The sequence below is a fragment of the Anas platyrhynchos genome, chromosome 2 (assembly GCF_047663525.1).
Source record: "Anas platyrhynchos isolate ZD024472 breed Pekin duck chromosome 2, IASCAAS_PekinDuck_T2T, whole genome shotgun sequence".
Taxonomy (NCBI): domain Eukaryota; kingdom Metazoa; phylum Chordata; class Aves; order Anseriformes; family Anatidae; genus Anas; species Anas platyrhynchos.
In genome coordinates, this window is record NC_092588.1 from 113,727,108 (window position 1) to 113,747,744 (window position 20,637).

The window sequence follows — 20,637 nt, forward strand, 5'->3', positions numbered from 1 at the left end:
AAAAAAGTCACAACTTTCTTGTATGGAAAAGTGAACTGCAATTTGTGCCTGAACTCCTACCCTAAATGTACCAACGTAAGCACAGTGGAAGTCAACCTTAGTGTACAGCTGTTTCCAGTACAAGGTTTATATTGTCATACCAAGAGCTGAGTTAAAATAGAACAAATAAAAAGACATCCATAAGCATCATATTCTTCCTTCAGATATCAAGAGGTTGTAAGCAAAAGCCTAACCTCTATTACATTTTCATCAGTTTGTCAGAAAGAACATGAACTCAAAGATTTCACCTAAGCAACTGCAGAAACTGAGCTGGAAGAACGAGACAGCCTCAAGTTTCTCTCACAAATGCATTCTTTTTCAAGCAGTGAGAAGAGAGAAGCATTGACCAGATGAACACATAATTGGACTACCCTGATAAAATGTACTGTGGCAATTCAGTTACCTGAGAAAAAAATATATCAGTACCACAGAAATCTTTTCAAGTTCTCAAATGACATGAAAATACCCCCAGTACACTTTGAAATATGTGATCCCAGTGACCAGCCAGAGATCTAGGAATACAGATTTCTGTATTAAAAGTGTTGAACATAAGCAGAAAAATACATTAAACAATTAAAAGGCACTTTTAGCTGGCATGTGTTTTTCGACATGCTACAGAAAACTGCGACAAATATGACATATATAACATTATACTTAAATAAGCCGTGTATTGTGCCTGGACTTCATACTAGTCCAGGCAGTGTAATGGCATAAATTGTTAAATATACAAACTTGACCATATACATAAACTGTGCTGGCATTGCAAATTGACAACACAGGAAGAAATCCGCATTTCTTTTGATGTAAACAGTAAGATTTCTAGTAAAGACACTTTAATTTTAAATGTTATTGCATGCAACACCTTTGGTATATGGCACCTCCGCGCATCATTAGGTAAGAAACAATCATGGTAAAACATTTGGAGAGAAATTCTCAAGTTGCTGAGTCTCATGCTGCTTGCAAAGTTGCAAGCATCCTAAGTAACTGCACACCTAGACAAGCCAGATGTTTGTATATAGAAGTCACCTTAAGTCATATACCCATGGTCCTCTGCATGAAGATGCAACCCTCAAATTTTAAAAGGCACAGAAGCTGAGGGACACGCACAAAAATAGAAGCTATTATTTACCTTATTGCAAGAGGTGGTTTTCAAAGGCAGCTAGATGACTGAAGTGTAAGTCCCACTAGAAATCAAGAGTTATCTCCACCATCATTTCAAGACAGTTGTTAAATTCAGACTGATGACCAAAAAAAACACAAAATGTGGGCCCTTATAATGGTTTCACTCATACACTTTACATTTCAGAGAAACTGCCTGCTGGAAACATTATTTTGCTTTACCCCACTTCTTATCCTTATTAAATAACCAAGCATCCCTAACCGATGAAGTGAAATGCATTAGTAAACAGCTGAATGACAGTATTGTCATTTCTCCATCAAATCCTTACTCTTCCTTGGACCACAATGTCAAGATACTAGCAAAACGTGAATGCTACAGGCATCTGAACCAAAGTGCAAATTGTTTTTAAAATTTTTGAACTTTTTTTTAAAAAAAAAGCATAAAGAAAAAACATTCTTTGGTATAGGGTCACACTGCTGTTGAAGTATTATAACATCAGTTGAAAATCAGAGAAAAATCCATAACTTTACTTCTGAGCCAGATGAGCCCAAGCTCAAGTATTCACACTGACTTACATGCATGGAACTCTTCCAGACTGCATACGTGGTCTTTCAGTACACTTCCATAACAATCACTATGTTAAATACATTGAATTTTCAAGCCACAGGCTTTGGAAATGACAGTCTGCCCCGCTTTGCTTAGACCTTAGGAAAAGGAACCCATGTGTGCGCTATTTGGAGCTGCCCTGAGCACATGATGTGGCCTATGTCTTCAAGAAGTCACCAGCAAACACTCAGGACAAAGGACTTGTGAGAAAGGAGGAAGTACTGGACAGAAGACTCTCCCCTCTCTATTAGCTGCCACAGTTTTAAGCTGGTACCGTTATGAATTCATTCTTCTGAAGTCTTTATAATAAAAAGCAGGAGCATACCTTTGCCACCTATTTCCACAACCAGACACGTACACATTCCTGGAGTGCTCCACTGTCTGAGTTTACTCCATGTTCACTCTAAAACTGGAAGCTACCAACAGCTGAAGTTAAAAAACAAACAAGGCCAAAACAGTATCAAAACACATTTAAAAATAACACTCCTTTTCTGTTTCCTTTTTTTGTTTGTTTTTCCCCCTAGAACCTTGTCCTTACAGGGTACCTATATTTCCACAGGAAACTGCCATGCCTGGCATAAAATTACTCCCCTAAACCCTCCTGTTCCTTATCCTCTAGGAAGGGCGTACTTGTATCTCCATTATTCTTCTCATTTGTATTATCTCCATTGTCCAGTTCCCCTGATTTCTGATGAGCAAATGTGTAAGAGTCCTGGTCTGTTTCTGCCAGAGGTTCCTCTGTGCTAGGAGAGCGTTTAATGTCTTTTCTGAAAGAGAACGGAGGTGGAGAAGGTGGCAAGCTACCCATGGGCCCATCAAAAGGCCGGTAGACATCAACTTCTGGATTGACTGAGCCATTGGATTCCTTCAGCAAGTGCCCATAGACCATAGCATCATCAATAACTGCATAGACGTGAGAATCGTTGTTTTTCCTATCTTTCTTGAATAGGCGTTGTTTTCCAGGCATCTGGGTATTGACGTTAGCATTGTATACTCCCACCATGGGATTCTGGCTTTTCTTCTTCCTGTTACAGAGTTGAAATTGATAGCAGGTCAGGAACAATACACGGCTTAGTGCATTTAACTTCAATAACGACAGTTTCTGTTTATCCACCCCAGCTACAGTGTCAGACAGTCTACCTGGATTGAAGGCTATACTAGAGATCTTGGGAAAAATAACTGAGTCTGGACACGTTTTTTTAACAGAGCAGAAAGGAACTTTAAGCTATTTAGTTATCTGTTGCTGTTCTGCTGGCCCTGAAGTTTGCAAGATTAATTCCAGCAGCCTTGCAAACACAATTGGAACATCCCAATTACGCAGCGCACTGAACCTCTCAATTTCCACAGGCATTACTAGGACCTAAAGACCATCAGACCCCCACAAAACAAGGCTGAGTGCTGGTGAAGGTGAGTAAAACAGCAGATCCCCTATGAAAGTCAAATGAAGTTTTCCTGGTTTTGGTGTGACTATTCTGAAGGCAGAAAGTCCAAATGCTGAAAAACTGAAGGGCTTTTAAGCTTTTATTCTTAAAGCCTTTCCTGTGAGACAGAGAATTGTGCCCATAACTGCTCTAATCACCATATTGCACAAATTCATTCCAGCTTTACAGATTCATGACCAAACCACCTGTGTGCCAGCACTGAGCATGAGCATCAGAAACAAAAGTATTGATGGCTTCAGACTGTGCTTGCATGAATAAAGCTGTTTGTGTTGGCTTTGCACAATTGAGTTCTCTCCCCAAGGGCTCATCTCATAAAAAAATTTCTCCTGCTTGATGTATAAACTCCAGAAGAAATTGCTGGAGGTTGTGTAGATGAAAGATAGGTCTTAAGATACCTGAGTGAGCGTACAGCTTGTTTAAACAAAGTCTTTTCTAGAGTCACATACAGAGCAACCACATTCATTGTGACTTCCTTTCACATTAATCACTGATGAAGTCCAACTGATACCTCGCTTCCAGTACAGCCAGAGGCTTGTACCAAAGCAAAGCCAGACAACACACTGGGATTGAAGTACCGTGACCCCAGGAACACTGCTCTACTCTAAGATAATTGGTTTAGAATAAAGCAATGTTCTTGGAGTTGCACCACTCCAAATAGATTGCTTATATCATGCTTCAGACCCCTGTTTGAGGGATCAGTGCCAACAACATGAAATAGCGGGCCCAGTTGCTCTCCCACAACACCTTCTTAAACCTGTAACTACACACATGCTGGATTACGGATTACTTACTTCTTCTTAACACAGCATACAGTGAGTCCAATAGCTGCAAGAACTCCAGCCCCAGCCAGCACAGCAAGTATCACTGCTAGATCTGCAAACAGACAACAAGGTACAAGAACACTGAGCTTTCTCCTAAAAGCTGGTTGGGTTTGAACCTCCTCAACAGTTTTCTATGTGTATCAGTTGCATGCAGAGAAGATGTGCGTGCCTACAGGTAACACAAGCAAATTCCAAGAGGTTGCTGGCCAAGCAATGACAAACTCCTGCTGCTAGCAATGGACCACAGCCACATAAACAGCCAATCAACCCTCCCTCTGCCAGACTGTTAGCCCTTGGTGCAAGAATTCAATACAGCTCATGTGCTGTTAAACTTACCTGCAGCCTCTCAAACTTCTGGCTCAGCATGCAGAAAAGAGAAGAAAGCATGAATACCTGCCTATCTCTCTCCACAGGAAATAGCTACTTTCACCAACTTTCCCTTAATACAATCCTTTCCCCAAAATATAAGAGTTATATTGACTTAGGGTTTTCAAAGAGTCATAAAATTGATCAGGAAAAGTTTATGTGTGAACAAAGAAAATTGCCCCATGTTTTAAAAGTATGCATTACCAAAAAAAAAAAAAAAAAAAAGAAAAAGGAAAAAGTCACTTGATACAGTTTCTGGTCTTGCTTGTGTAGCCAATCCTTCACAGATGATGCAGAAGTGCAAACATGAAGCAAACTTACATGCATCTGAGCAAAACCTACCACAAAAATGCCTTTCTGTTTTTTAATTATACGTTTCAGAGATGAAAATTAACAAGAACACAGATTTTGCTGTCAGCAGTCAGGGCACTCTCCACTAAACAGGGAGAGACACCCCAAGGAGTAGTTCTTTTTCATGTGAAAATAGAATAACTGAACTGCCAACACTAAGTAAAGACTACTTAGATGAATAATGTTGCATAATCAAATTCTAAGCTGTTCACCAGGTCTGTCACCTTGGGACGGAAAAAACATCACTTGATTTTTCTGTACCTTCTGGCTGTGATTCAAGAAGCTACATTAAATGAAAGCAAAACAAAAAATAAACATGCAAATAAAAACAAAACCACCAACCACCCATTCTCAGTCCCCCTCAGCTATAAAAGTCAAACTTCCACCGCATTAAAAACCCTCCCTTCTCCCCAGTACCTAGAAGTACTCCGTTGTAACTTCCAAAGGGTTTTGATGGGACAGGCATTTCAGAAAGCAGAGATCTCATAAAAGCCAAGGCATGCAGAGCAGCATGCATTATTGTTCCCCCAATGGAAAGAAACGAAACAAGCGTAAAGCAAGCCACGACAAACTCCCAGAACTCACCTATCTGTTTTTCAGCCAAGGTCACCCAGAATTGCACGGTCAGCTGCATATTGTCTACGGGTTTACAGTTGGAGATGTTCACCCAGAAGTTGCGGTGCATGTTTCGGGGCTCAGGCAGGAGCTCATCCTCGCGGCGCACGATTTCCTCTGCCCCAGGTATCTGCTCCTTTATGTTGACGTAGGCACGCCCCGTCTCGCAGGCGATGCCCATGCGGTCCTTGGAGAAGCCCAGGCGGGCCACTTGCTTGCTGGGCACAATGACGTACCAGGATATGGAGACGTAAGGAGGTAGACCGTAAGGCGAGTTGGGACTCTGCAAGTAAATTTTAGCTTTTGGATCTGGGCTCACAGTGAAAGTACACTCATCTGTAGTGAAGAAAACGAATACAGGAATGAAAACTTACTTAATTTCAAAACCATTTTTTTTTTTTTTTTAAAAAGTTGGGTAATAGCCTTAAAAAAAAAAAAGCTTTTTTTCATGTAAGATTATCTAGGCTCTCTTCTCCATAACAAAAAAGTATCACTTATACCCATACCCATGACCAGCAGAATTTCTACTGTCAAATTACGTCTCAGTACCAACAATACATCTCACCTATCATCTCTCCTATATCAGTAATCATCACAATTCTCACAGATATATCTGCAGAATTTCCCACAACCGTCTGCCAACCATCTGATCACAAAGCTTTTTCCTTCTTCCAGCAATAAATTCCCTCACTGATTCAGATAAATACTGGTCCAAGCAGTAGCTCCTGGTCTAGACTCTAAATATTTGAGCTCTTATTTCTACGTATTCATGTGTTCTAATAAATGTACTGAAATATTTAACAATGGGGAAAAATGTAGAAAACAATACCTTACCTTTAATATGTGGCACAAAAGACATTTTCAGATCCTGATGATTAGAATCATTGAAAAAGCCTTTGCCAAATGTTTTTAAGGAGATGGTGATATTATTCCTCAACTGAATCTTTTCAATGGCTCCACCAGGACAGAAAATTCCAACGTTCAAGTCCACTTCTGGGGTGGCACTAACAATGCTGTAACTGTAGCTCGTGTTACACCTCTGATCTGGAAGGTGCTGCTGCAGTTTCAAGGACGGAGACGTAATTTCTACATTTATCATTTCAGGAGCTATGAGCTTCCAAATAAATTTATGCAGCAGAACTGGCAGTTGGGTAATAGCCTTGGGCACTGAAAGGGCATGGATCTTCTTCTGACACCACCGGAGATCTACACAGCCTGCAATCACAGAAACAAACCACAGGGGTTGTGTTTTCTTTTTCTTGCAGAAGAAATACCTAGAAAAAGCAAGTTTTCTGGTGTACTGCAGCGTACATATACAGAGTCCTGTCAGATTTGCGTTACAGATCCAGATAAGTAATTACCTGAGGAAGTGTCCTCTATGATTAACCTTTACCAAAATATGCATGGTTTGTGGTTTAAGAGCTTTCCTTAAAACGACACAGAACACCAATGGAACTGACAAATGTATGCAAAATTTCTCACTCAATAAATTACTTTTGCTACACTATCTGCTTATTGAGACAGTTGCCAACTCGCTAAAGTCCAGATCTATACCTTAAAACTCTTTTTCTAGTATTTGAAAGCATTTGTGAAAATCCTGCACCAAAGGGATATCCAAATGGCACAAGACACATTCCTGATGGCCACTTTGGTCCCACATTTTCACGGGCAGACTTATGGCTCTCCTGTCCTGTTTCCATATTTTGCCGTTTTCAATAAGAAGATTCTTCTGTGCCTTTTGTCATTTCCTTTTGAGAAACAGCCCTGCTATTCTAGTTTTATTTTTAAAAGGTAGGATGCTGCAGTGAGCAACAAGGTCATCTCCACATTCATTGTACCCATCCCCCAGCCATTCAAAGCCAAATTTCCATCCACCCATTATTTAAAGCAAGAGAGGCTGAGCACTGTGGAAAAAGTAGGTGGAAGCACTTCCTAGGAAACAAGATCGAGCCACTTGTGTCATACTTATGCCCTTTTCAGCTGTGATCCTCAGGTGGGACAAGTCCTTGCAGAGAAAGGAGATCTTGTAGATGGCGCCAGAGACCAGCGTCAGAACACGGTCGCAGGTGCGAGGATCCTTGCAGATCAGGCACATCGGCTCAGACATGAGCGGGACTCGGCTGGGCCAGCCTTCAAAGTGGATCGTTACCGTCATGTTCCGCTCCTTGCTCAGGTCAACCAAATGGGTGACATCTGCAACGAAAAACAAACATCTCAGAGCAATTACTGGCAAGTCAGCGTGGAGTGAAGCAGAATTTCCTCCATCTCTTCTCACACCATTACACAAGCAGCTGTTAAAGCTATTTCTACATTAGCTAAGAAAACATTACTTTTTTTCCACCAGTGAAATAAAAACTCAAATTATATCGTATTACTCCAAAAATTTTGAGCCTTTCCACACACAAACCCCATTTCCCTACCACTTTTCAGCCATAACAGGATAACCTACGCTAGTTCCTTTTGAACAGGTTAGGTTACAATGCAAATAGTTCACCGGGAAGCTCAGCTGACTACGTTGGATTTGTTTTCCCTGATATGTTCCTTGTATTCCTATCAGAGTCAGTTTTACTGGTGACACAACTGCTGATCATAAACAAGTGTCTCGGTTCTCAAATGCTGAATTCAATGCAAGATCTCTACCTCCGAAAACTATTTTTGGGGGTTTATTTAGTGTTGTTCTTTTTTTTTTTTTTTTTTTTAAGAGCCAAGATGAAAAAAATTGCCCAAAAGCAGCAATTAGTACATCTGCCTGTCCAGAGTCAAGTTAAAGATTAAGCTAATTTAAACACAAGCACCAATATGGTTCAAAAGGGAAAAAAACTGCGAAGCATTCTACTTCAGCAGAAGTGCTGATGGTCGTCATGAAGGTCACTGAAGCCTTCAAAGACACTTCCCCAAAGCCTTTTTCTGTTTGGCAGTTAAAAACACACTGAGATGCCTCAAATTAACAAAAAGTCTGTTGCGGGAAGCCCTGCATCATTCCTGACAGCCTCTCTTGATCAGCTTGGAAAGACCTGCTCAAGGAGGCACCTCCCCAGCCATTTAAGAAGCTCCTCAAACACCTGGGAGTATAGGACATTCATGGGGAGCATACGCCCCAAATTTTAAAATCAGTTAATAGCAGGATGCTCAGCCTTTACAGGATAACAAATACTCTAGGGATAAATTTGTCTGCACTCCCAAAAGCTATAGCAAGGGTAAGCTCAGAAAGTGCCTTGGTATTTTCATCACCAACCCCATGAAGGCAACAGGACAGAACCCTGGAAACCACTTCCAAGCATGTGAAGGGCTAGAAGGTGATCAGGACTTTCCCTACAAAGGGAAAAACATGCTTGAAAAACCTGACACCCCTCTAGAATGACAGGGCTGGCCTGAGGTGAGGCAAGAGCAGCGGGTGCTCCCAGACACACTGATAAGCATAAGCGAGATAAGCGGACAGCGAGGTGGACTCGAACTGGCTCAACTGCTGACCTCGAAAGGCTCGTGATCAGCAGCTCAAAGTCCATCTGGAGGACGGTCAGAGTTCTACACCATGGGCTGATACTGAGGCCAAAGCTGCCCGATGTTCTCTTTATTGACTGACGAGAGGACAGAGCACACCCTCACGAGTTAGCACAGGCAGGAGGACTCAGGGCAGACCAGCTGGAAAGCAGCTTTGCAGAAAGATCTGGAGGTCCTGGTGGATTTCATGCTGGATTTAAACTGAGCCAAATGAACACCGTGGCCAGAAGACCTGTTTCTGTCTGTCCTCCCCCCATTCTCAGCTAAGCCTTCCAACCCTTGCCTTGGGCTGGCACTGCCTGCTGTGCGTCTTCCTGATAAACTGCATGGAGGGCACATCCAGCGGAGCCAGCCCTGCTTTGAAAAACCCTGATCTGGCTTTCTGATTAATGCCTGGGGAGAACTGGGATCCTGACGCCTTCCTGAATGCTCTTGCTGGATGGCAATCCGGTCACAGAGCTTCTGTTGGGCCTGTTGCTGGCGCACCACCGCCCCGGCTCCTGTCCTGCAGCACGCGGGTGTGTGAAGCCATCAGGAACATCACACCGTGACTGCCAACAAATTCAGAGCACAGGGATGGAGGCTGGCTGACTTCAGAAGGGCAGCCAGAGCCCCCAGGGGAAAAAGGGTTGTACTTGCAGTGCTTCAGCCAGAACTGGGAGTTGCAGTGCAAAACAGCCTTGATCTAAATCCTCTGGACAAGCTGAAGGAACTGAAATCCACATTATTCAAACACTACATTCTGCTGGGGCTGGCTGGGCCTGCAGGTTTACAACACAGTTATTTGTTCATTGGATTGGGGCTGCCGTATTCCTATTACTTAGCAAGGCAGCTTTTGACCTCTGCCAACAAGAGGTCAATTCACATAAGCATCACCCAGATGAAAGTCTCCATTTTCCCATTCCCAGGTCTCTAAGCTTCCTAGAAAGTGAGTTTACACAATGCCAGTCTTACTAAATAGTAATCTGAGTTAACATGCACAAGGAGAAGACAAATATCTCAAGTTTAATTTCTAACCCCACAAATCTGTATGTAATCACTCTGATGATACGCTTCAGCTATCCACTGATTTAAGCTACAATTAAATCATTTTGGTAAAGATCCCACATGAGGAATATCCATTTTAGTTTTCTCTGGTTCAGCTGCAGGCCCAGGGCTTAGTCATCTTGGTACGTTCCATTTTAACTAATTCCTCAAAACACCTCTATTAAGAGGAAGAAGCCAGATCAGCCAAAAATTAAATGAAAAAGTGAGACCCTGAAGTGGTTTTGCAGAAGGGAGAGGAATCCAAAGGGATAGTTTCATGCACGGTTTGATGTACATTTTAGATTTCATGACAGACAAGCAACTCTGCCTTTCCACAGCACCCTCAACCTTCCTTACACATGTATCCCTTGGATATCTCCATGAGTTTTGTTAACTTCAGTGGAAGAGAATGACAGCTATGATAAAAGTAAAGCTGGCACATACAGCCCGTGCAAGAAGCGAGCCCAGGACTGGAGCCTACCTCTTTTTCTGTTCCAATTCTTGCACGCTTCAAGTACTGAGAACAGCTTGTGAGAATGTGCTATTGTAAATCAAACTCCCATGTGTTGTCTCTGCTTCTAGGCAAGGCTGGCATTTGAACCTTTGCTTGAAATGAATGAGTGGTGTCATTCCCGAGGCACCTAGCAGCCTCTCCTCTACATACCTGCAGTCACATCAAAATGCTTCAGCTAGACAAGATTACTTATCATGTGTATATACAGCATACAATTTCAAAGCCACTGCAACACACTTTCTTATCCTACAGGCTCTAAAATTGGGGCCTTTCTTGCCTCCCTGAGAACAGCTACTGTTCAGGGATTATCCTACATCAAAAACATGCAGGTGGCCTCTCATTCCTCCACCATTTCACTGCTGCGAGCCTGAGAAGTCTGAAGCAAGAATAAAAAGGTTCCTAGATCTCCAAAAACAAACCAATCATTTATGTTTGTTTTTTTCCAGTGAAGATCAGCAAATCCCCACTGATCTTGGGCAGGATAATTCTATGGATAAAAAACTTCTGTTTTATCCTTTCTCTGAACCAGTTTTCCCAACTTTTCACTTTCCATCACTTTCCCAGTTTCTTATTTGTGGAGACTTAAGAAAATTCTTGAATGGATTAATAAAAATAAAGTTCTGAAATCACAAAACAAGCAAGATATTCTTCTCTTCAGGCTCTTACAACACGATTTCCTTCCAGACGGCCCACTTCAGGCTTCACTTTTGATATGGTGCCTTACTGTAGTGTTTATGTATGCTCTGTAGGAGCAACTCCTGCACAACAATCTGAGAATAGATGTATGAAAGGGGAAAACTTTCCAGCTAAGTACAGTTTACTGCTGAATTCCTCTTACCAATTTTGCCTAACCAAGGCTTCAAAAGAGCCGTCTTCCATCACACGCTACCTGGGCAGCTACAGAAAAGTCAGAACAGTGGTAAGCAGGGATGACAAATACCTTTTCCCACATAAGATAATAGCAGTTGTAAATACTCAAAACATCTGGAAGAGGGAGGGGAAGGAGCAGAGGAAAAACATATGACTATGGCTGTAGCCTTGTTCACAACTCATAACTATCATGTGGAGTGACACACATCAGATCCACACGGCACTCTTATGCACTGTTATGCTGTTAACAACATGTTTCTGATACCAAAGAAAGGACAGAGTAAATATATACACACACACATTTTTATTACCAGCTGTAATTCCTATTTTCAACTATGGATCATAAAGGCTTTAAGGAAGAAAAAAAAAAAGAGGGGTGAATAAAATAGCTTTTTCCTGTATGGGAAATCACAGCATACAAAAAGGTACGAGGTCAGGTGGAAATCTGCAAGTCTTTGCCACAGCCAAGCACAGAACCTAAGATTTTCACCACAGTGCTATTCAGTCTTCAGCTTGGTTCAGATTTTTTATCTGAATTCAGATTCAGAGGTTTTCAGCAGCTAAACACAGTCAAGATTAGGTCGAGAAGCGATTTTTATTGGAAAACAGCTGTATTTTCCTCTTATTTAATGACGAGCACCACAGACAGCTGTGGAATACCAAAAGGTTTGGGAAGCTTTGAGAATATGCAGATATTGATGTATTTTTTTAATAAGAACCATGTTTAACTTGCACACTACAGACAACAAGTTTTTTTTTAAATAAAAATTTCAATACCATCCTGAGGGCTGAATTTGAATCTTTGATGGAACTTACATAACTAAAATCACTCATATAATCCTAAGAAATCTCTAGAGAAACCACTGCTCTTTCATAAATCCAAGTGGTTTATTACTTGCATTTCATTAAATAAACGCCAACCTGTTTTTTTATTATTATTTTTAGGTAATTATCATTTTGTCTACTGGTCATAAATATATTAAAATATATTTTAATATATAAATATATTAAAATAATATAAATAATATTAAGATATATTTATGATTTTTTTTCCTCCAAAAAGTAGAATAGAGAGATAAAGCTGATTAACTAAATACAATATTTTCCACTCTGTCTGGCTTCCGAGATGCAACATATGATTTGTTTAACAACCATTTCAGGAGGAGTTGTTGTTCATGAATGGAGCCAGATCAGACAGACAAAGAACAGAGGATGGAAGTGGTGAGTTGGTACAACCCTTTAGCACTCAGAACATGTAGTGACACACAAGCTTGGACAATTTAATCAAACACTAAGGTTCTTGCATGATAATTGGATTGGATCCCCACAGAGAGAATACAAGCTCAAGGAAATGCTGCCCCATGCTTACATTTATTGCAGTGTGCAAGACCCAATACCACAGATGTTAAAGGTATTTTCAATTACATGATGTATACCTTTGGAAAAGGAAAGGAACCTCCACTTACACTATAAAGCATAACATCTACAGTGGTATTTTTACTCAATTACAAACTGGCTTTGTTGCAATTTGCATCTGCAGAAGGAAAGAGAAATGCACAGAGAGACAGAAGGGGCAAACCAGTACTTACTCTCATCAATCTGAGGATGCTGAACGACGACTTGGAAGAGCAAGCGGAGGATGCCTGGGTTCTGAGCGTCCTGATCACAGCCCTGCAGGGACAGGTTGAAACTGCCAGCAATATTGGCAGGCTGGCTGTCACTCAGCTTAAACACCTCTGGGTTACTGACGGAGCCAGGAAGGTAATACTCCACTCTCTCCTCCTTCCTCTCGCAGTTGGAGAGGCTGTAGTTGTGGAAAAACACACTTGCTCTCAGGTTGGAAGGAACCACGAACTGCCATGTCATGAGCTCATCTTCTGGAAAGCCCAAGGGATAGTTTGGGGACATCAGTGTGATGGAAGACTCCCTGTTCAAAATGGATTCAATAATGCATAACCCTAAAATGAGAGAAACAAGTCAGGCAAAAGCATTAGAAATCAGAAAAGACACACCAGCACATGTAGCACTGCAGCAGCAGAGCATTTTACCTGACAGTGAACTCACCCATTTCAGTTACAGGTTAGCTTATTGCAAAACCATCAGACTAGAACATATACTTGAGCTGATACTATTGTCTTCAATTACAGAAAGGGAAAAGGATATGTTAGCACTGTATTTGCAGTGCAGCGGGTCTACCTGTCAAGCACACGGACAGGCCTATACTTTTCAGAAAGGAAATTCCTACTTCTTGTCCTGGCTTTATGAGAGCAAATACTCAGCCTGACAACTGCATCTGTTAATACCAGTTCACCAGATTTCACAAAACAAAAGATTAGAGCTTTTAAATCAGCACGCAGCTCTCCGTCCAAAAACCTCAGAGATCTAACAAAAGCACACCAGGACAGAGCCTCAAATGTGCATGATACAACAAGAAGGTGAGGCATGGAGATCGTGTAACACGCCTTGTACTTGGATGAGTCTCGGCACTTGGCAGAGTGAAGTTATGTACACAGAGATTACAGCCCCACTCTAGGATGCCAGCAACGATGAGCAACTGTGAGGAGTGCCATGCCTCTCACCTTCCCGAACGTTTCAGCAGTGCCATGCAAGAGAAGGGGTGACAAATCTCCTTTTTTAGCCACTGTGGAAGAAGCCTTCTAGAGAGATGAACTTAGATCAGGTTCCATCTATAGCTGGTGGCAATAATTGCACAATTCAAGTAAAGAGCAAGAAAATCTCTGAAAGGGGGGTTTGTCTTGAGATCACAAACTAACTCACTGACTGCTATACACATTTCAGGTATTTTAAGAAGATTATTTTATGCTACTGCACAGGTTGAAACAGATACCTGCAGTTAAGCACACAGACTCATGTGCCTTCCAGGCATTGCTTCCCCTTTTCCCACCTTCCTCTCCTGCAGAGAAACATTTGTTTGAGACTCAAACAAAGTAAGGAAGCTTTATTTCAAACTAAAGAAACACAACTATACCCTGCAACCAGCAAATAAGTCTTCTGGCTCACTCTAATTATGCTAGCTAGTCTCATCCAGATAAAAACTTAAACATACCTGTTTTCTTATTTTTAAGTTTTAACAAGTTTAAAGAGACTGAAAAATGAGTAACATGCACCAAAAGCAGCAACACAACAGCTTGCATGATGATTAGGTTAACCAATCAAAGATATTTTGACCCTAGAAGAGGGATACCTGCTGAACTGACAACCAAACACCACCACCACCTAGAAAAGAAGATTGCATGGGGAAGGTAACAATGGATGACAGATTACTCCACACTTACGTTTTATGGAAGACCTGTTTGCGATGCTAAAGCCCGAGGTGGTGAGAGCAGAGTTCCACGGGAGGTGCAGAGACATGACAACTCCTCCCAGCAGTTTGACGCGAGACACTGAACCATTTCTGCAGAAGGTGCCAATGTTGACTGTGGCTGTATCTATGCAGCTGTTGATGTTGTAGCTAACTAAATCCGGACACGACTCCCCTGGCTGAATCTGTCTTAACCATGGGGTAGCAAATTTCAGTTCAAGTCCAGCCTTTGTACTCGCCTTCACGTCCCAGATGAAAGTCCTGTTAAGGCGAGGTAGTCCTGGTGGGTAAAGATGAACATCTCCGAAGGGGCATGGGCCTGATACACAGTCTAAATGCAGAGAGAAAACAGCCATGACATACTAAAGAAAGCCTTCAAGTAAGTGAGGAATTTGCCACCTTCCCCTTAATTGCTTTTTTAATTTTTAGTTTTTACATTGCACTTAACTTCTACTCTATATAGATCAGAAGACACTCCCATAACATGGTTAAATGCTATCTTTAAACTGGACTCTTATCCCTTAGGGCAGACAGGATAAACCTGCTTCTAGGGACAAGCCAGGGTGACTAATAGGAGGTATTGTCTGTAGTATTTCTGCATTGTTTGATGAGGAATTTAGAAGGTACATAGTGAATAGGGTATGTGAACAGGGCAGCAAATGGACAGAAGGGAGAAATTCAATATTAAGAAAGCTGAAAATCATGGATCGAGAGAACCAATTTTATGCTATCGCACTCAGAATCGTCATGTGATGCCTGTTAAAAAATTAAGATTTCCACTGCTTGCTGCAAACCACCCCTTCATTTCATTGGTACCGTGATGAGCAACCTGGGGTCCAGATTTTGCAGAAGTGATGAATAACAACTGCCAATGAAATATTCTAGGGATAACCTACAGAACTTCTCTCTGAAAAAGCCAGCTTATTGGTGTTTCAAGCTGGATATCAGAAAAGTGTATTTTATTCCCAGGCTTAAATGAATTAAAAATACCACAACTGTATCTCACACACATACCATGAAATATCATGAATATTGCTATTTGCATGAACCATATGAATAAAACCCCAAAATACGAGAACTGTCTTTATAACAGGGCTTGAACCCAAAAATAATGAAGATACAGCCAAAAACTGACTGCCAAATTATATTTGGGATCTAGCTGAGAAATAGTATGTGTTCATACCATTAAAGAGTACATTGCCACATGTACACAAGCTAAAGATAATGTTCAAAGCAAATGAAAGTTTAGTTCTAACACCCCAAAATTTTCAGCTTCTTGACATCAGTAGCATTCATTTAATATACGGAAACACAGGCACATCTCAGTGTTTCTGCTGTCCTTATAGACACAGTCAAGCTGTTCAATGATTACGATGCGTGACATATTGTTATCAATGCTCAGAGGCTTTTGGCAGGTAACAAGTCCCTTTGGTAGGGTCATAAATTGCAGGAGAAAGGATAGCAGAAAGCAGCTAACACAAACTCTCATTTAATTGTTTTTTGTTTGTTTGTTTTTTTAAAAAAAGCTGAGTTACATTCATTCTGCCACAAAAAAACACAGTCTTCTTTTAACTTGTGTAGTTTCAGTAATTTGAAGTTATTTATTAGCATCCAAAGATTTCTTCTTACCCGAGATTATGGGAGATACCTTGATATAGTAATAGGAAAAAAAAAAGGTATGTGGTTTTACAGGCAGAAAACCGCCATGAGGGGAAGAAATAGAAACACGCATCTTACCAATATTCTTCTGAATTTCCATGATGAAATATTTCTCTGGAGTACTACAAGTGAAGGTAAAAGTCACAGTCTCCCCAGGTCTTATACGCAGGCTTGAACTGAAGGTATTTTTTACAATAATTTGACAGCCCAATGAAACACCAGGTTTCAATTTAATTGTAACTGTGACGTTGTCTGCCGCACGAAGAGGGATTGTAAATGAACCTAAAGAAAAAAATGAAAAGGCGCTGTGTTACTAGTAGGTAAAAGCATCACCTGCCTCTCCACACATCCCTAGAGGTGCCATGTTTTCAGAGGGAACATTCGTGCCTGTCCCAAAGCTCTTAAGCATTGAATCTCCAGAAAATACCTGCAGCTCTCCCAGCCCAGCACAGATGATGCAGAGATCCACTTGCCGCCTGTGCTCAGAGAGAGGGATAAATGCAATTTGTGGAGGACCACTTCTGCTCCAGTTCACTGGTGTTGTGGATTTTGCATTAAAGCAGCAGCTCGGCTACTCCTTTCAAATTTATTTCATCCAGACTTGGACTTTCAGTCTGTTATGCCCATCATACAGCCTGCTTGGCTTCCGAAGGTCCCTACAAAGTTGGGTACACAACACACTGGAAATGCTCCAGCTTTGCCAGCATCGAAGTCTCGTGGTTAGGGAAAGCAGGGCAGAAGGTGGTCAAAATGACACCCGGTCATGGCTTTGTTTGAGTTTTGGCGGTCTTGGGCCTCTTCTGGACTGGTAGGCTTTTCTGCGCAACCTTGAGGCCAGGCCCCGGAAATAGCCCGCCTTATTTGCTGCCAGGATCGAAGGCTTCAAACAAAAACCTCAAACACCGAGAGGCCAAATTTCTACACATACTTGCAGTGACTAATTTATCATCCCTCTATACCATTAGTGAAAAATTGGGTCACTTATTAACTTCCCTATGGCTTTTAAGCTCGCTGACTGCTTACACCGAACTCCCCAGCCGAAGATAAGAACCTGTGACGTTTGCATTTCTGCTTTAGAAATGTTTCCAAGAGATTTTCAGTCTGGGTTTTCCTGACAGGGAGAGGCAAGAAAGAAGAAAAAAGATGACCACGTACAAGGGAGAAGGGTTTGTGCTGAAGGCTGCCACGACAGGCTGGATAAACCACGGGCACTGCCGTGCTCTTGAGCCAAAGTCCTGGAGCAGGTAGGGAGGGCCAAATTGGCTCCTCCTGGGCTGCAGGTCACCCTGTCACACACACAGATATTTCCTCCATATCCCATCCAGTGATGACACTCCAAACACACGGGGAGCAATCACAAGGGAAGCTTCCCAGGAGTGGGGAGAAGAAAACAGCAAAGTCAGCAGCGAGGGCTGTGCCACCGTGTTTGTCAAGGCAAAGCAGTTCCCAGAACAGAAAGCAAAACTACTTCCAGGCTAGTCCTGAGCTGTTTTTCCATACTACTGTGCATTTGTTTGCATTTTAATGCATTTAGTGCACAAAATATGCTTTGACCACGATGGTTATCTTTTTTTTTTTTTTTTTTTTTTTTTGACATTTATGCCACCCAGATACGTAGTGCTAATAGCTTAATACCAATAATAAATACCTACGGACAAAAGAGACTCCTCTCTTGCATACAGCTGTCACACTCACCTATTGTTTTTACAAACATTGCTGAAAAGTCTGTTCCTCACTTCCTTGACAGGCAGCTACCTCTTCTCTTTCCCCCACCCCTGAAACACCACAACTACCTGGCCAGCCTGGCAGGACTGAAACTATCCAGCCTGTCTGCACTGAACACTCTCGTGTGGCTCTAAGGTCATTTTTAGTCACAAAACTAGGCTCAAGCTCTCAATATTTTGAATACTGGTTTTAAATAAGTGAGTACGGCCCTCCTGCTATGGTTAAAGCAAAGCAGCATTTTCACCCGTCCCTGAGAGACCTGACTTCTGCTCCCTGGTAATTTTGCCCCAAGTGCTGCAATGATCAATACACCAGCGGCCAAACGCATCGCTGCAGGCGATAAGAGTGCAGGTCACACACCCGATTAGGCTCGGCGAAGCTACCTGCTGGAAACACACACAGGGGCAGGCACCGAGTTAGGTCACGGCATAAACAGCTGGTGAAAATGAAGGTCCACAGATAATCATTGCTGTCAGAGAAATAACAGCACAGCGCCATAGGTCAGCAGCAGTCAGCTGCTGGTGATGCGCTAAGCTAGATTAAGCTATCAACTCATTTTTGTAGGAAAACGGGGAAAAAAGAACCATGCCCAAAGGAAATACATCCAGCAATCCCAAAGGCACTAAGAATGAATGATTAAATGGCTAAAAAGCAAAAAAAATAAAAATAAAATATAACCACCTACATGCAACAGAATAGAGACTACTTAAAAACCATCTTTACTGCAGAGCTTTTATAAGCATCAGCGAATCTCCTCGTGACTCACGCTGATCTGTCTTTGCCTATGATTCCCACCACATGCCTTTTATTTAGACTAACAGTAACCATCCACATTTCTCGTAACGAAGGAATTTCCGTGCCTCGTCAGTGCTGCACAGAGATGACACACAGGATATTCGAAGGAAGAAGGAGAAGCATTACTGACGCTGGATCTGCGCTGTCTAAACAACGGAGAAATAGCTGGGCTGGAAACGTCAGCGGTGAAGTCCTGAGCTGGCCTGGATGGAGGTGGTTCACAGACTGGCTCTTCTCATCCCAAAATATTTTCCTTGACGTGATTACAGCTCTGCAGCCTTCCTTGACCATTTCTTCAGCTGCCCCAACCTTGACCCGCATTTTCCCTGCTGCAATCGTATTTCATTACTGCTCACCCTCATTTAAGGCTGCGTCCCCACAACCACGTCACCACCACATCCTTTAGCACTCAGTGATGCTCTTCTCTCCGCAAAACACACCTCAAACAGCTTGTTCTCCACAGCACGATTTTCCCAACACTTTCTTCAATTTTATTGCTCAGAGCCTCTCCAACCTGACTTCAAAACAAGCCATATAGTGTAAAACAAGTGAGGTTATTCCAGGGAATTCAGCCCAAACACCTAACACCGATCCCCTATTATTTAATTAAGCATTCTCACACGGATATTTCTTCCTGTGCAAGACGGGTGTGTGAAGCAGAAGGTAGCTGGAGGGTGGCGGAGGCGGTGGCGCTTACAGAGAGCATGCGTGTGTGCATACAAGGAAAAGACTTGGCAGGACAGGGGTTTATGGCTACGCACAGCTCCTTGCTAAACACAACAGGGGAACAGAGTCCAACCAGCATTCACCCATTTTGGCCGAGTGACTGGATTTTATTGCAGCAATTTATCCACAAGGATGATTGTTGCATGTGACTTCGCTGGATGGATCAAAACTCAAAGAAAAAGAAAAGACAGACCAAGAAACCTGCCTTATTGACTCTTTGCCAACTTGAGCCTTGCTGTCCAGTTCATCCCCAGCACCCACTGCCACTCCTCCGGCGATGCCCATCCGAGATCCCCTTCTCACTCCGCAAGCCCTTAACAGCGTCAGCCAGGGCCCCACACACTGTTTATAATACTCTTCTCAGCTCCTAAACAGAGCTGTAAGCAGCAAACGGAGATCGCTATCACAATCATAAATTACAGCCAACCCTGTCGGCTGCCCAAGTCCTTTCTGCTGAAGGCTTTCTAAAGCAAACGGGAATTTTGTTTACACTTAAAATGCAAACTAACTACTCTGCTGATTGCTTAACGACTTCCCATCTTCCAGCGCCACGGGATGAGGTCCGTGTTTTGTGAAATGATTATTTCCAGAAAATTACAGCCTCAAATCTGCAGAGCTTCTGCACGCTTCGGGACGGATGCTGCTGACGACTGTCATCCCAGGAGATGGCACCCGATTCCTCAGCCACCACACCAGGGTCCCCTCATCTTCACCCAAGGTTTATACCCATGGGCAGGGGGGCGAGATGTTGTGCTCCCCACTCTCCTCCCAGCAGGATCTGTGCAGGGGAGCGGTGGCATGAGCCACCACGGCCGGCGAGGCTGCTCACTCAAAGGCAGTTAATTCATCAGGTTAATTTGCAATGCCTCCCAGGCATGAAGTACCTTGATCTCAAAAAATAACTAAGTAATTACTCAAGTTTCAGTCATTCTATCCCCTCTCCCCTAGAACCTTTCCAGAAAGTGAATTAAGACACTCATAAGTCATGTGTGAAAGACATTTTCACAAAAAGCTTTTTCAACAAAAGTGGGGAAAAAAAAAAAAAAAAGACACTTTGGGACTTGGCACGGTTATTTGTGATTACAGAAGGGAGAGCGTTGACTGTGGGCTTTTTCCTTTTTCCATTACTTGACTTCTGT

General features: G+C 42.3%; 1 protein-coding gene across 2 annotated transcripts in view; it reads right to left on the reverse strand.

Moving 5' to 3' along the window:
• Positions 1–20,637, reverse strand: part of CDCP1 (CUB domain containing protein 1) — a 25,726-nt gene continuing 5,089 nt past the window's right edge. For both annotated transcript variants that reach the window (XM_072033379.1, XM_027451150.3), the window contains 8 exons: positions 16,331–16,534; positions 14,568–14,924; positions 12,861–13,229; positions 7,326–7,553; positions 6,195–6,575; positions 5,331–5,696; positions 3,999–4,080; positions 1–2,790 (listed from right to left, as the gene is read on the reverse strand). In XM_072033379.1, the coding sequence (XP_071889480.1) occupies positions 2,349–2,790; positions 3,999–4,080; positions 5,331–5,696; positions 6,195–6,575; positions 7,326–7,553; positions 12,861–13,229; positions 14,568–14,924; positions 16,331–16,534 (2,429 nt within the window). In that variant the 3' untranslated portion in view covers positions 1–2,348. The remainder of the gene's footprint in view (positions 2,791–3,998; positions 4,081–5,330; positions 5,697–6,194; positions 6,576–7,325; positions 7,554–12,860; positions 13,230–14,567; positions 14,925–16,330; positions 16,535–20,637) is intronic.